Source organism: Sorex araneus, chromosome 8, assembly GCF_027595985.1.
Source record: "Sorex araneus isolate mSorAra2 chromosome 8, mSorAra2.pri, whole genome shotgun sequence".
In the NCBI taxonomy this organism is placed as follows: Eukaryota; Metazoa; Chordata; class Mammalia; order Eulipotyphla; family Soricidae; genus Sorex; species Sorex araneus.
Window position 1 is genome coordinate 299,019 of NC_073309.1, and position 12,025 is coordinate 311,043.

Sequence of the window (12,025 nt, forward strand, 5' to 3'; positions counted from 1 at the left end):
GATGCCTATTATCTCTGCCTAACGGGAGATGAATCAGGAACTAAAATTAGCCCGCAGGGAAGGAGAATGGGCTTGGGGGAAGGGGCTGGATCAAGGCCGGGATAGCCCCCCCAGATGGAGGGTGGTTGGGTGAGGAGACGGGGCGGGTGCCTGGTTTTCCCCCAGAACTCGCAGTTGAGGAGAAAACTCTAGAATCTGCCCAGGTCTGGAGACTGCAGGAAGTGCCGGGCCTGCCCCCCTGACACGGCTGGGCAGCCATTCCTCACCTGTCTGGGCAGGGCTGCCTCAGGCCTGCCTTGCTGAAGCGGCTTCAGATCCCTGCATGGGTGTGTGGCCACACAGGGTCAGGACAGAGAACAGACACCAGAGTTGCACACACACTTTATTAGCTGAAGCAAGTAGGTCTGGGTGTTTGGGGAGGGGACACAGACAGGCTGTGAGGAGCAAGCTGCCCTGGGGACCCCCTAGCATCCCTGGCTGGGGCCCCCACATGTCCAGTCCCTTCCCTGGGGCTCCCCCAGGACTGAGCAGACAGCAAGCCACAGGGGTTAGGGGTGGGCAGAGGCTGTGGGGCTTGGGCTACTGGGAGGTGGGAAGTGGCCGCCAGTGGCCCCTCCGGCCCCCGTGTCCTCCATGGCCTGCATGCGGAAGCCACGGGGTGGCAGCCCTTTGTGGCTGTAGAAGTCCACCACCTGCTTGGGCACCTCGGCCAGCACGCACTTGGCCAGTGCGGCAGGGGACGCCTGCAGGGAGGGGACAGCGGGCACAGCTAGGAGTCAGGGTCTCCTCGTCCCCACTGGGGAGACCCCAGCTCATCCTGATGGCCAGAGACCTGGTGGAGGGTCCACAGCCCACAGTCCTGCCAGCAGGGAACTGCCGTCCGCACTGACCCTGGGACTTCACCCCAGAGCTTCAAGCAGAGGCAGAAGCAGGACCCATCCCCACATGCAGCGAGACCACATGTGTGAAAATGTGCACACGCCTGTATATGTGTACATGCATGAATAACCTGTGTGCGCGCATGTCTCTATGCACCTGCATGTGTGCAGTACCACCCTGTGCTTGTGTACATGTGTACACACATGTCTATGTAGCTGCATGTGCATATATGTGTAACTCATGTACATATGTGTGCATGCATGCCCTGTGCACGTGTCTGTGTGTGCCTGTGGATGCACATGTGCTCACACATGCATGCATCGCGTCATGTGCATGTGTGTGGGTGCAGAGTTTCGTGCACACATATGTGTGTTCTGATAGGTCTGCATGTGTGGCCCCACAGGCAGCCTGCGGGCCATATCTGCATGTTGTGTATGCCACACTCTGCCACCAAGAAGGCAGGGACTGCAAGGGCCAGGCCTCCTCCCTCAGTCCTGACCGCTCCCGACAGTGCTCTGCACTCACGTTCTTGAGCTCCCGGAAGGGCACGAACTGCACGATGTCTCTGAGCGCGGGCTCGCCCCGTGGGGACCGCAGCACACCGTCGTCACCGTCCAGGATCTGCATGTCCGTGAAGTCAGCGTTCCCCACGCCCACGATGATGATGGACATGGGCAGGTGGGAGGCGCGCACGATGGCCTCCCGGGTGTCCGCCATGTCCGTGACCACGCCATCGGTCAGGATGAGCAGGATGAAGTATTGCTGGGGGCACAAGAAGCAGCGGCTGCAGCCCCCGGCCAACAGCAGGACCCCTGCACCCCGCTGGCTGGGCGAGCTCAGACTTGCAGCCTCTTCGGAACGGCCACCACCCACTGCCAGTCACCTGCAGCCTGTCTGGCCCTGAGCCACTCACTCCCAGGCCAGAGTGCTGGGGTCCTGCCGAGGTCAGCGGCCAGATAAAGGGGGTTCCCTGAGGGCTAGGGCACTCCATGCCACACAGCCTGGACTCATTTTAAATGCAAATGCCTCCTGAGCGCCCCACCCCATGTAGATGATGAATAAAGGTACTTGGGGGTGTTTCTACAAACCTTAACCCAAAGAGAAAGACAGGCTACGGGTGAGACCCAGGCCGGCTGCCCACTGGCTCTGGCCCGCTGAATGGACCAAGCCGCATAGGGCCCAGCAAGGGCCAGCAGCCTCAGACCTTCCTTCTGCAGGGCTGCCTGCCTCCCGCACCCCTCCAGTTCAGTTCCCTGGACTCTGGCTCCAGCACCCACTGGGGGTGCCAAGCTCTGCTTCCTGCCAGCCTCCCTGCCCACAACATGTGTGGTAGCAGGACACAATCTCATGGGGGATGCGAGGCCTCCCTGTCACCAGCATGCCCCAGGGGTGACTGCTCAGGGACCCTCCAAGGGCTTCTGAGGACATGAGCACCACCGGCAAGGGCCTAACTCCTGCCTACGGGACACACTGCAGCAGAGACCAGCCAGACACAGCAGTGGCACTGCCACTGGGGCAGGGAGGCCACAGGCTGCCAGCAGCAGGGCACCGTCCTGTCGCGTCTCGGAGGAGAGGGACTTGTCCACTCCAAGGTGCTCTGGGGCCCTGCTCATCTCCTGGGGGATTTCAAACTCACATTGACAATGAAACTCTGTCTGGGACTCGCCCCCCCCCCATGAGCACTGGACACGCTGCCTGAATGCTGTCCCTGATGGGCAGGGCTCTGCGCCAGGAAGAGTGGCCACAATCATTAATGGCAAGAAAGGGAGCTGGAATGTACTGAGTATCCGAAGGCTCTCGGTGCAGATTTCCTGAGGAGCCAACGTGACAGTATGGCAGGTCGGGCACTTGCCTTGCACACAGCTCTCATGAATTCTAGCCCTGGCATCTCACATGGTCCCCTGAGCCCCACCTGAGCCTGCCAGGAGTAATGCCTGGAGCACAGTTGGATATGGCCCAAAAAAACAAAACAAAGCAAAAGTTAAAGAGAGTTCCAGTTTCAGAAGGGATTGCACAGCACTGTGGATTTTCTTAATGATACTAACGCGTACACTTCACAATGATTACAACTGGAAAGTCATGCTGTATGCGTTTTACCACATTACAAATAGTTGCCAAACTTGAAAAAAATGCATGTAGGGGCTGGAGCGATAGCACAGCGGGCAGGGCGTTTGCCTTGCACGCAACCAACCCGGGTTCAATTCCCAGCATCCCAGATGGTCCCCTGACCACCGCCAGGAGTTACTCCTGAGTGCAGAGCCAGGAGTTAACCCCTGTGCATCACCGAGTGTGACCCAAAACTCAAAAAACAAACAAAAAAATGCATGTAAAGTCACAATAGCCACGGAACAGTGGAAGGCAGACACGCAGACCGAATACAGGACACATGTGGCGGAACATGGGACATGAACATGAAACACAGTGGGGAAGCAGCTAAAACCAGCAGCGGTGCGGGGGACCTAAGCAGAGAGCACTGAGGGGAGCTGGATCCCACACCACCACACGGCCCTGTGGCCCCCACGCGGGGGGCGAGATGGGGACTTGAACCCAAGGCGGAGAGTCCCCAGGGAACCCTGAGCAGGGGCAGGGCACAAAGACCTTCTGACGCCCAGGTCGGGCCTGCTCCCAGGCCCCTCCCCAACCTCGCCCCGCCCCGCCCGGCCACGCCCACCAGCCCCGCCCCCGCCCCACCACACGCCCGGCCACGCCCTTCCCTGCCCCCGGCCCGGCCCGGCCCCGCCCAGAGACCCATCCCGCCTAAGCCCTGCCCCCGCGCCCAGCCACGCCCCCGCCCGGTCCCCGGACCCGCGCCCGCCCCGCCCAGCCCTGCGCCGGGAGCTGCGCCCGGCACTCACCGAGGCCTCCCTGCTGCACTCCTCAGCCGCGGCCGCGCGGGCCACTTTAGAGATGATGGGGGCCACGTTGGTGGGGCCGTAGAGCTGGACCCTGGGCAGGCAGTTCCGGTAGGCGTCCACCACACCCTGGATGCCTGCGGGGGCGGAGGGTGAGCCCGGCCCGGGGGGCGCCCCGCCCCCGCAGGCACGCACCTTCGCACTCGTCGTCGTCAGGGTTGAAGTTGATGGCGAAGTCGTGGGACACCTGGGGGCACAGGCAGCTGCCGTGGGGGCGCCTCCCACCGCCGGCCCCGGGGAAGGGCTGCCCCCCGCCGGCGGCCTACCTCGTACTTGGGGGGGATCCGTGCTCCAAACCCCAGAGCAGAGAACCTCTTGTCACTGTGGAGCGCAAACGGGGAACCGCTGAGTCAGCCCCCCCCCAGCTCTCCCCCTCTCCCGCCCACGTGCCCCACGTGAGACCCCACCCAGTACTGCATCTCCCCACACAAGACACGCACCCAGTGCCATGCGCCCCACCCAGCACCGTGCTCTCACTGGGTGTCTGCACAGGGTTGAGAGCAAAGTTATGCCACGGAGAAACTGAGGCACGAGCCACGAGGAGAGCCCCTGAGGGGTCGGCTCCTACCTGTCACACTATTGGGAGCCCCCAAGGGTGGGCTCAGCCATGGCCAAAGGCATAAACAGGCCACACAAGAGTGACATGAAGGGATCTCTGGGGTCAGCCCTCCCACAAGACCCTCTGCTGCTGCCTCACATGTGGGTGTGGGGTGTGGGGTGTGGGCAGGGTGGGTAGGGATGTGGGTGTGGGGTGGGGCTGTGGGCTGTGTAGGCTTGGTGTGTGGGGCTGTGGGGTGTGGAGGGCTGTAGAGTGTGCTGTGGGCTGTGGTGTGTGTGGTGTATGGGCTGTGGTGTGTGGGGCTGTGGTGTGTGGTATGTGTGGGCTGTGGTATGTGTGGTGTGTGGGCTATGATGTGTGGGGGTTGTAGGGCTTTGGTGTGGGGAGTGGAGATGTGTGGGCTGGGGGGTGTGGGCTGTGGTGTGTGGGCTGTGAGCTGTGGTGTGTGGGCTGTGGTGTGTGGTGTGTGTGGGCTATGTGGGCTGCGGTGTGTGGGGCTGTGGTGTGCGGGCTGTGGTGTGTGTGGTATGTGGTGTGTGGCGCCGTGGTGTGTGGGCTGTGGTGTGTGTGGTATGTGGTGTATGGGCTGTGGTGTGTGGGCTGTGGTGTGTGGGCTGTGGTGTGTGGGCTGTGGTGTGTGTGTGGTATGTGGTGTGTGGGCTGTGGTGTGTGGGCTGTGGTGTGTGTGTGTGGGCTGTGGTGTGTGGGCTGTGGTGTGTGGGCTGTGGTGTATGGGCTGTGGTGTGTGTGTGGGCTGTGGTGTGTGGGCTGTGGTGTGTGTGGTATGTGGTGTGTGGGCTGTGGTGTGTGGGCTGTGGTGTATGGGCTGTGGTGTATGGGCTGTGGTGTGTGGGCTGTGGTGTGTGTGTGGGCTGCGGTGTGTGTGTGGGCTGCGGTGTGTGGGGCTGTGGTGTGCGGGCTGTGGTGTGTGTGGTATGTGGTGTGTGGCGCCGTGGTGTGTGGGCTGTGGTGTGTGTGGTATGTGGTGTGTGGGCTGTGGTGTATGGGCTGTGGTGTGTGTGTGGGCTGTGGTGTGTGTGTGGTATGTGGTGTGTGGGCTGTGGTGTGTGGGCTGCGGTGTGTGGGGCTGTGGTGTGTGGGCTGTGGTGTGTGTGGTATGTGGTGTGTGGCGCCGTGGTGTGGGGGCTGTGGTGTGTGGGCTGTGGTGTGTGTGTGGGCTGTGGTGTGTGTGTGGGCTGTGGTGTGTGGGCTGTGGTGTGTGTGTGGTATGTGGTATGTGGGCTGTGGTGTGTGGGCTGTGGTGTGTGTGTGGGCTGTGGTGTGTGGCTGTTGTGTGGGTGTGGGCTGTGGTGTGTGGGCTGTGGTGTGTGGGCTGTGGTGCGTGGGCTGTGGTGTATGGGCTGTGGTGTGTGTGTGGGCTGTGGTGTGTGGGCTGTGGTGTGTGTGGTATGTGGTATGTGGGCTGTGGTGTGTGGGCTGTGGTGTGTGGCTGTTGTGTGGGTGTGGGCTGTGGTGTGTGGGCTGTGGTGTGTGTGTGGGCTGTGGTGTGTGGGCTGTGGTGCGTGGGCTGTGGTGTATGGGCTGTGGTGTGTGTGTGGGCTGTGGTGTGTGGGCTGTGGTGTGTGGGCTGCGGTGTGTGGGGCTGTGGTGTGTGGGCTGTGGTGTGTGTGTGGTATGTGGTATGTGGGCTGTGGTGTGTGGGCTGTGGTGTGTGGGCTGTGGTGTGTGGGCTGTGGTGTGTGTGTGGGCTGTGGTGTATGGGCTGTGGTGTGTGGGCTGTGGTGTGTGTGTGTGGTATGTGGTATGTGGGCTGTGGTGTGGGGGCTGTGGTGTGGGGGCTGTGGTGTGTGTGGGCTGTGCTGTGGGGTGGGGTGGGGGGCTGGTACCTGTCGTAGTCCTGGCAGACCTCACCCACGGCCACCAGGGCCTGCAGGTACTCGTTGGGCTGGGTGGGGCTGATGTGGTGCAGGGAGCAGCTGTTCCGAGGGTCCCCGTTGGATGCTGTGAAGTCGATGGCCACCTGCAGAGCCACCACCGTAAGCCTGGGGGCAGCCAGAGTGGGGCCCCTCCCTCCTGGAGAGCGAGTGCAGGACCAGCTTCGTCCTGCCCCTGGCCCTGTGGGGAGCCTCCTGCCTGGGGCGACTCAGGGACGCAGGGTGCAGGGGAGGGCGGGTAGCTGTCTGTCTGTCTGTCTGTCTCCGCCTTCCTCCAGCCCTGCCCGCCCCCGGACACCCCTGCTGGCAGCTCGAAGCCAGTGTCAGGAGAGGACCCAGGAAAGCCCCCCACCTGAAGGTGGTCTCACTGTGCCCCCAGTGCACACCCACTCGCCCCCGCCCTCCCTCCCCTGCAGACCCCCAGGACCCCGCTCCATGGCTGGGCTCACCGTGCAGTGGATCTGGCAGCCGCCCATGATGTAGTCCAGGAAGGAGTGGACCCTGTGCAACTTCCAGACAAGGGTGTCAGCACAGCCTGTCTCACCAGGACCCCGGGGCCCTGACCCTTCCCCCGGACCCCCAGAGAGCAAGGGAAGGCCTGGAAGTCCGGGAGTCCCCTGTCTTCAGGCCGGGCTTCACTCACCTTCAGTTGGGCCAAGATGACCACCCCGGAATTCTTGTAGTGACGCTTCTTCTGCTTGTACTTGGGGTTCACGCAGCCCCACTGCGCCTAGGGGTGGCAGGAACAGGGCCCAGCCCAGGGGGTCTGGGGGTGGCAGGAACAGAGCCCAGCCCACGGGGGTCTGGAGGCAGAGCCCGCCCACGGGGGTCTGGCGGGGCAGGGGCAGAGCCCGCCCACAGGGGTCTGGGGGGGGGCAGGGGCAGAGCCCGCCCACAGGGGTCTGGAGGGGGGCAGGGGCAGAGCCCAGCCCATGGGGGTCTGGGGGTGGCAGGAACAGAGCCCAGCCCAGGGGGTCTGGGGGTGGCAGGAACAGGGCCCAGCCCACGGGGGTCTGGAGGCAGAGCCCGCCCATGGGGGCCTGGGGGGGCAGGGGCAGAGCCCGCCCACGGGGGTCTGGAGGCAGAGCCCGCCCACGGGGCCTGGGGGGGGCAGGGGCAGAGCCCGCCCACGGGGCCTGGGGGGGCAGGGGCAGAGCCCAGGCCCTGACTCTGGGGCAGACAGAGCCCCCGGGCTGTGGCAGGTGACCTCACCTGGCCGCCCTGGAACGCCTGGTGCATCTCCTCAAAGGTGGTGGTGAATTCCCCAATGAAGTCGTGTTTGCCGCGGGAGTCATAGTCCCACACGAGAAACTGGAGAGCGAGACCCTCAGAGTCGCCTCTGCCCCGCGCGCCCCTCCCCGCGGCCCGGCGCCCACCTTGAGGGGTCGCGTCTCCTGGCAGCTGCACAGGGAGCTGAGGGTCACCTTGAATGGCTCCCACTCGGGGTTCAGGTCGTTCTTCACCACCTGGGGGGAGGGGCTAGCTGAGGGGCTGGGGGAAGCAGCCCAGCGAGTGGCGGGTGCTGGCCCCGTGGAGCCCACCTCTGTCCGATACACCAGCTGCTCCGACCCATCATCGTTGACCCTGAAGAGCTCCAGGAAGGGGTCCGACTTGCTGAAGAGGTCCTGGGGGCAGAGCAGCGTTGGTGAGGGCCCGCTGCCCCCTCGTCTCTGTGCACCCCTGGGTCTATGGGTGCGAGTGTGGGAGAGCAGGAGACACTGGGGACAGCCAGAACTGACCTGGCGGGGGGGGGGGGGGAGCCTGTCCACCCCGCACCCTCCCGTCCGCACCTTGTCGTCCAGCTTGCTGGCCCGGAAGCAGAATTCCACAAAGCCGTTGTTCCCAGATATGTCCTCTGCGGTCACCTAGATAATGTGGGGCTCAGCAGGGTGGACAGGCCTGTCCTTGCTCGTCCCTCCCTGCCCTCCCTGACCACGGCAGGCCCTGTCCGCACCGTGATGGTGGACTTCCCAGCCTTCCTGCCGAGCTTCAGCAACAGCGGGAGGGTCAGCTTCTTCTGGGCCACGATCTGGGTCAGAACACGGGTCTGAGAAGGGACTCTTGCCTCAGCCTCCCTACACATCCCTGATCCCCAGGGCCACTCTGGTGACACGGGGGTGCAGAGAGGAAGCAGAAACCCCCAGTCACAGGTCAGCAGGCAGGTTGGGTCAGCCCCCACGTCACACACCACAGCTCACTGGAGTCCTCTGTGGGGAAGTGGGGGGCAGCTTCGAGAGTGTTACTTCCAGCAGGGGCTTCCCCAGTGCGGCCCTCCAGCCCCCAGCGAGAGGCCAGAAGGAAGGTCACTCCAGGACAGGCCAGTCCTGCCTCCCTGGGCCTCAGCTCGCAGGCTGACATGACAAGCAGACAGACACATTTCTACACAGGGGTGCCGACACATGTGTCGTCATTGGCCTTGTCATTGTGGGTGCCTTGAGTGGATGTGTTGTGTGTGTTTATACACACGAGGACTGAAGTACCAGGCTTGTCCGTGATGTGTGTGCACGCACATTGCTACATGGAGCCGTGTGTATGCATGTGTCTGTGGAATACTGTGTGTGACTGTGGGAAGCCATGGGAGGTGTGCATGCATGTCTATGAGAACTGTATGTGAGCACATGTGTCTGTGCATGTGTCTGTGAGAGCCTGGCGTGTGTGTGCACGTGTGTCTGTGAGAGCTGTATGTGAGCACTGTGTGTACGTGTCTGTGAGAGCCATGCGTGTGTGTGCACGTGTGTCTGTGTGCATGTGTGTCTGAGAGCCGTGTGTGTGTGTATGTACGTGTGTCTGTGAGAGCTGGGTGTGTGTGTGCACCTGTCTGTGAGAGCCATGAGTGCGTCCATCTCTGCGTGTCTGTCTGGCTTGTGTCCTTGTGTGTCCACGTTTGCTGAGCCTGTGAGCTCCTGAGGGGAGCACCGCCAACGCCATGGCGCCTCCTGTCTCAGCTCGGACCAGGCGGCAGTGGGATGAGCCAGGCGGGCCTCACGTCTGCTGAGAGGCTGACACAGAACGTGCTGTGATTCACGGACACCAGCTCACCGTGCCGGAAACTCTGCGGGGAGGGAAGAATGTTCCAGCGCCTGGGGTGCTCTCAGTGGCTGCCCCTGGTCTGGAGGGGGGCTGTGTGCGGGATCAGTCTGGGGCATTGCGTCCCTTGGTCTGCCCTGGCTGTCTGGAGCCAGCTTGTTGCCCTGCGGATCCCGCAGAGGGTGCCTGGGCTGGACAAGTGGAACTCGGGGACAAGCCTGGGCAGCCGGGGCTGTCCTGGACACAGGCTGCAGGAAGGGGTTGTGCGGGGAAGGCTTGTCTGGTACTCCCCAGGCTCAAGGCGCAATGCTTTAGGGCCACACCCAGCTCAGTGTCCCCCGCAGCTCCAGGAGGGAGCCCCCCCCCACCTGGGTGACACCCAGAGCGCTTTCCCAAGGATACAGATTGTTTAAAATTACAGACCTAGGGGGCCAGAGCGCTAGTACGGCAGGCAGGGTGCTCACCCTGCACACGGCCAACCTGGCTCCTGTCTCCAGCACCACGTGTGGTTCCCGCGCCCACCAGATTGATCCCTGACGCAGAGTCAGGAATAAGCCCTGAGCACCACCAGGTGTGACCCCCCCCCCAATAAAGTATAAAAAATAGTTTTCAGGGGCTGGAGTGATAGCACAGTGGGTGGGGCGTTTGCCTTGCGCACGGCCGGCCCGGGTTCGATTTCCAGGATCCCATATGGTCCCCCGAGCACTGCCAGGAGTGATTCCTGAATGCAGAGCCAGGAGGAACCCCTGGGCATTGCCAGGTGTGACCCCCCCAAAAAAAACTAGTTTTCAGAGGAGGGAGTATGAGCCAGGCATAGCTGGGGCTCTCAGCCCCCTCGGCCCAGCCCAGCAGCCTGGGCGCCCGCCCACCTGCCCGGGAGCCTGCCCACCTGTCCCAGAGTACACTCCATGCTCCCCAGGAAGTCATCCTCTGCACAGCCCGGGGTGCCAGCCCCGTGGGTGTCGTACACCTCAAAGCGCAGCCTCTGCACCTCCTCGAAGTAATAGTCCAGCGTAAAGGCCTTGGAGAAGACGGGGTGCAGGCAGCTCCGGACCACCTCCGTTCTGTCCACCTGCAAGCAGCCAGAGCGAGGCCATGCCATGTCTCTGTGCCCCTTGCCCAGTGCGTCCCCCTCCCCCCTCGGGGCTGCAGCTATCTGGCCCCACTACACTGCTCCAGGCCATCACAGATGGGGGCTGCGGTGGGCTCCAGGACCCTGCAGGGGGCACCCACAGTTGGTGTTTCTCCCAGCGCATGGGGTCAGCACGCCCTTCCACGCAGCACAGGGCAGCAGGTGGGTATCACATAAACCCCTGCACCCCGGAGGAACCTTGTGCCCCGAACGCCTCAGGACCCCGCTGCAGACTGGTCAGCCCAGGATACCCTCATGGCCCTCACCTCCAGGCTCTCCCACCCTGCCAGGAGTGCTGGGCGGGAGGGACCCCATCCAAAGGACAGCCTCTCCAGCCCGCAGCCCTGTCTCTCCCTTTGGGCGGGACCCCGCTGTCACGCTGACCCGCAGGGGCGGGGGTCGTGCACAGAGAGGCCACAAGCCAGGCCCCGCCCGCCTACCTCACACACAGACCCGGCTCTGATGGACGCAGGGGCGCTGCCTCGAACTGGACCTGGCAGAGGCCCTGGGGGTCGCTAAGCGGCGGGGCGGCGGGGTCCAGGCCCCACCCCCCGGCGCGGCCCCCTCACCTGCATCCCTTCCGGGACCCCCGCGCCCCCGCGCCCACCTGCACCCACTGGCTCTGGCCGTGCAGCAGCAGCACCACGCTGGGGTCCGACTTGGTGAGCGGGTCGCGGTCCAGCAGGTGCCGGCAGCTCAGCCGCAGCTCCACCCTGGAGGCGAGGGGCGCGGGCACCCCCGGGGGCACCCCCGCACCCCGCGCCGCGCCGGTGCTCATGCTGGCCGCTGCGGACCCGCCGGCCGGCGCCGCCCGGGAGTGACGGCCGCACGCGTGGCCGCTCCCCGCACGCCCGCGGGCGGGGCCACACGTGGCTGGGGCGGGGGCGGGGCCACACGTGGCTGGGGCGCGGGGGCGGGGCAAGGGAAATAGGGCGCGACCCCGGGAAGTGCGGACGGAGGAGGGGGCAGGCGGCAGAAGGGGGCACAGTGAAGGGGGGTCAGAGCTGGGTGGGGACTAGGCCCGGGAGGACCCAGCTGGGACGGGGTCTGGGGAAACGCTGATCGCGTCCCTGGTGGCTGGTTCCCGTCAGAGGCTGGTGCCTCCTCTGAGATGGGTTTGGGGACACACCTGGCGGGGCTCAGGGATCACTCCCTGGAGGGGCTCAAGGATTACTCCCTGGAGGGGCTCAGGGATCACTCCCTGGAGGTACTCAGGGATCACTCCGGACAGGGCTCAGGGATCACTCCCTAGAGGGACTCAGGGATCACTCCCTAGAGGGGCTCAGGGATCACCCCCTAGAGGGGCTCAGGCATCACCCCCTAAAGGGGCTCAGGCATCACCCCCTATAGGGGCTCAGGGATCACTCCCTAGAGGGACTCAGGGATCACTCCCTAGAGGGGCTCATGGATCACTCCCTAGAGGGGCTCAGGCATCACTCCCTAGAGGGGCTCAGGGATCACTCCCTAGAGGGGCTCAGGGATCACTCCCTAGAGGGACTCAGGGATCACTCCCTGGAGGGGCTCAGGGATCATTCCCTACAGAGACTCAGGGATCACTCCCTAGAGGGGCTCAGGGATCACTCCCTGGAGGGGCTCAGGCATCACTCCCTAGAGGGGCTCA

General features: G+C 64.0%; 1 protein-coding gene across 2 annotated transcripts; it reads right to left on the bottom strand.

Moving 5' to 3' along the window:
• Positions 1–369: 369 nt before the first annotated feature.
• Positions 370–11,244, bottom strand: CPNE7 (copine 7). 2 transcript variants are annotated; one of them, XM_055145561.1, is made up of 15 exons: positions 11,012–11,244; positions 10,162–10,344; positions 8,200–8,274; positions 8,036–8,110; positions 7,787–7,870; positions 7,670–7,711; positions 7,458–7,556; positions 6,889–6,975; positions 6,695–6,754; positions 6,198–6,331; positions 4,058–4,112; positions 3,927–3,978; positions 3,735–3,868; positions 1,405–1,641; positions 370–743 (listed from the first exon to the last, which is right to left on the bottom strand). In XM_055145561.1, exons 1-15 carry the CDS (start codon positions 11,180–11,182, stop codon positions 549–551), a joined length of 1,683 nt encoding a protein of 560 aa, XP_055001536.1. In that variant the 5' UTR covers positions 11,183–11,244; the 3' UTR covers positions 370–548. The 2 variants fall into 2 exon arrangements, with proteins under 2 accessions (XP_055001536.1, XP_004600855.1); XM_004600798.2 differs by having other exon boundaries at positions 7,622–7,711.
• Between the last annotated feature and the right edge of the window lie 781 nt (positions 11,245–12,025).

Coding starts and splice junctions, on each gene's coding strand:
- CPNE7 (XM_004600798.2), bottom strand. CDS start 11,182: ATGAGCACCGGCGCGGCGCGGGGTGCGGGGGTGCCCCCGGGGGTGCCC. Junction 8,111..8,199: donor CTGGGAAGTCCACCATCACG/GTGCGGACAGGG, acceptor CACATTATCTAG/GTGACCGCAGAGGACATATC. Junction 7,557..7,621: donor AGGAGACGCGACCCCTCAAG/GTGGGCGCCGGG, acceptor CTCGCTCTCCAG/TTTCTCGTGTGGGACTATGA.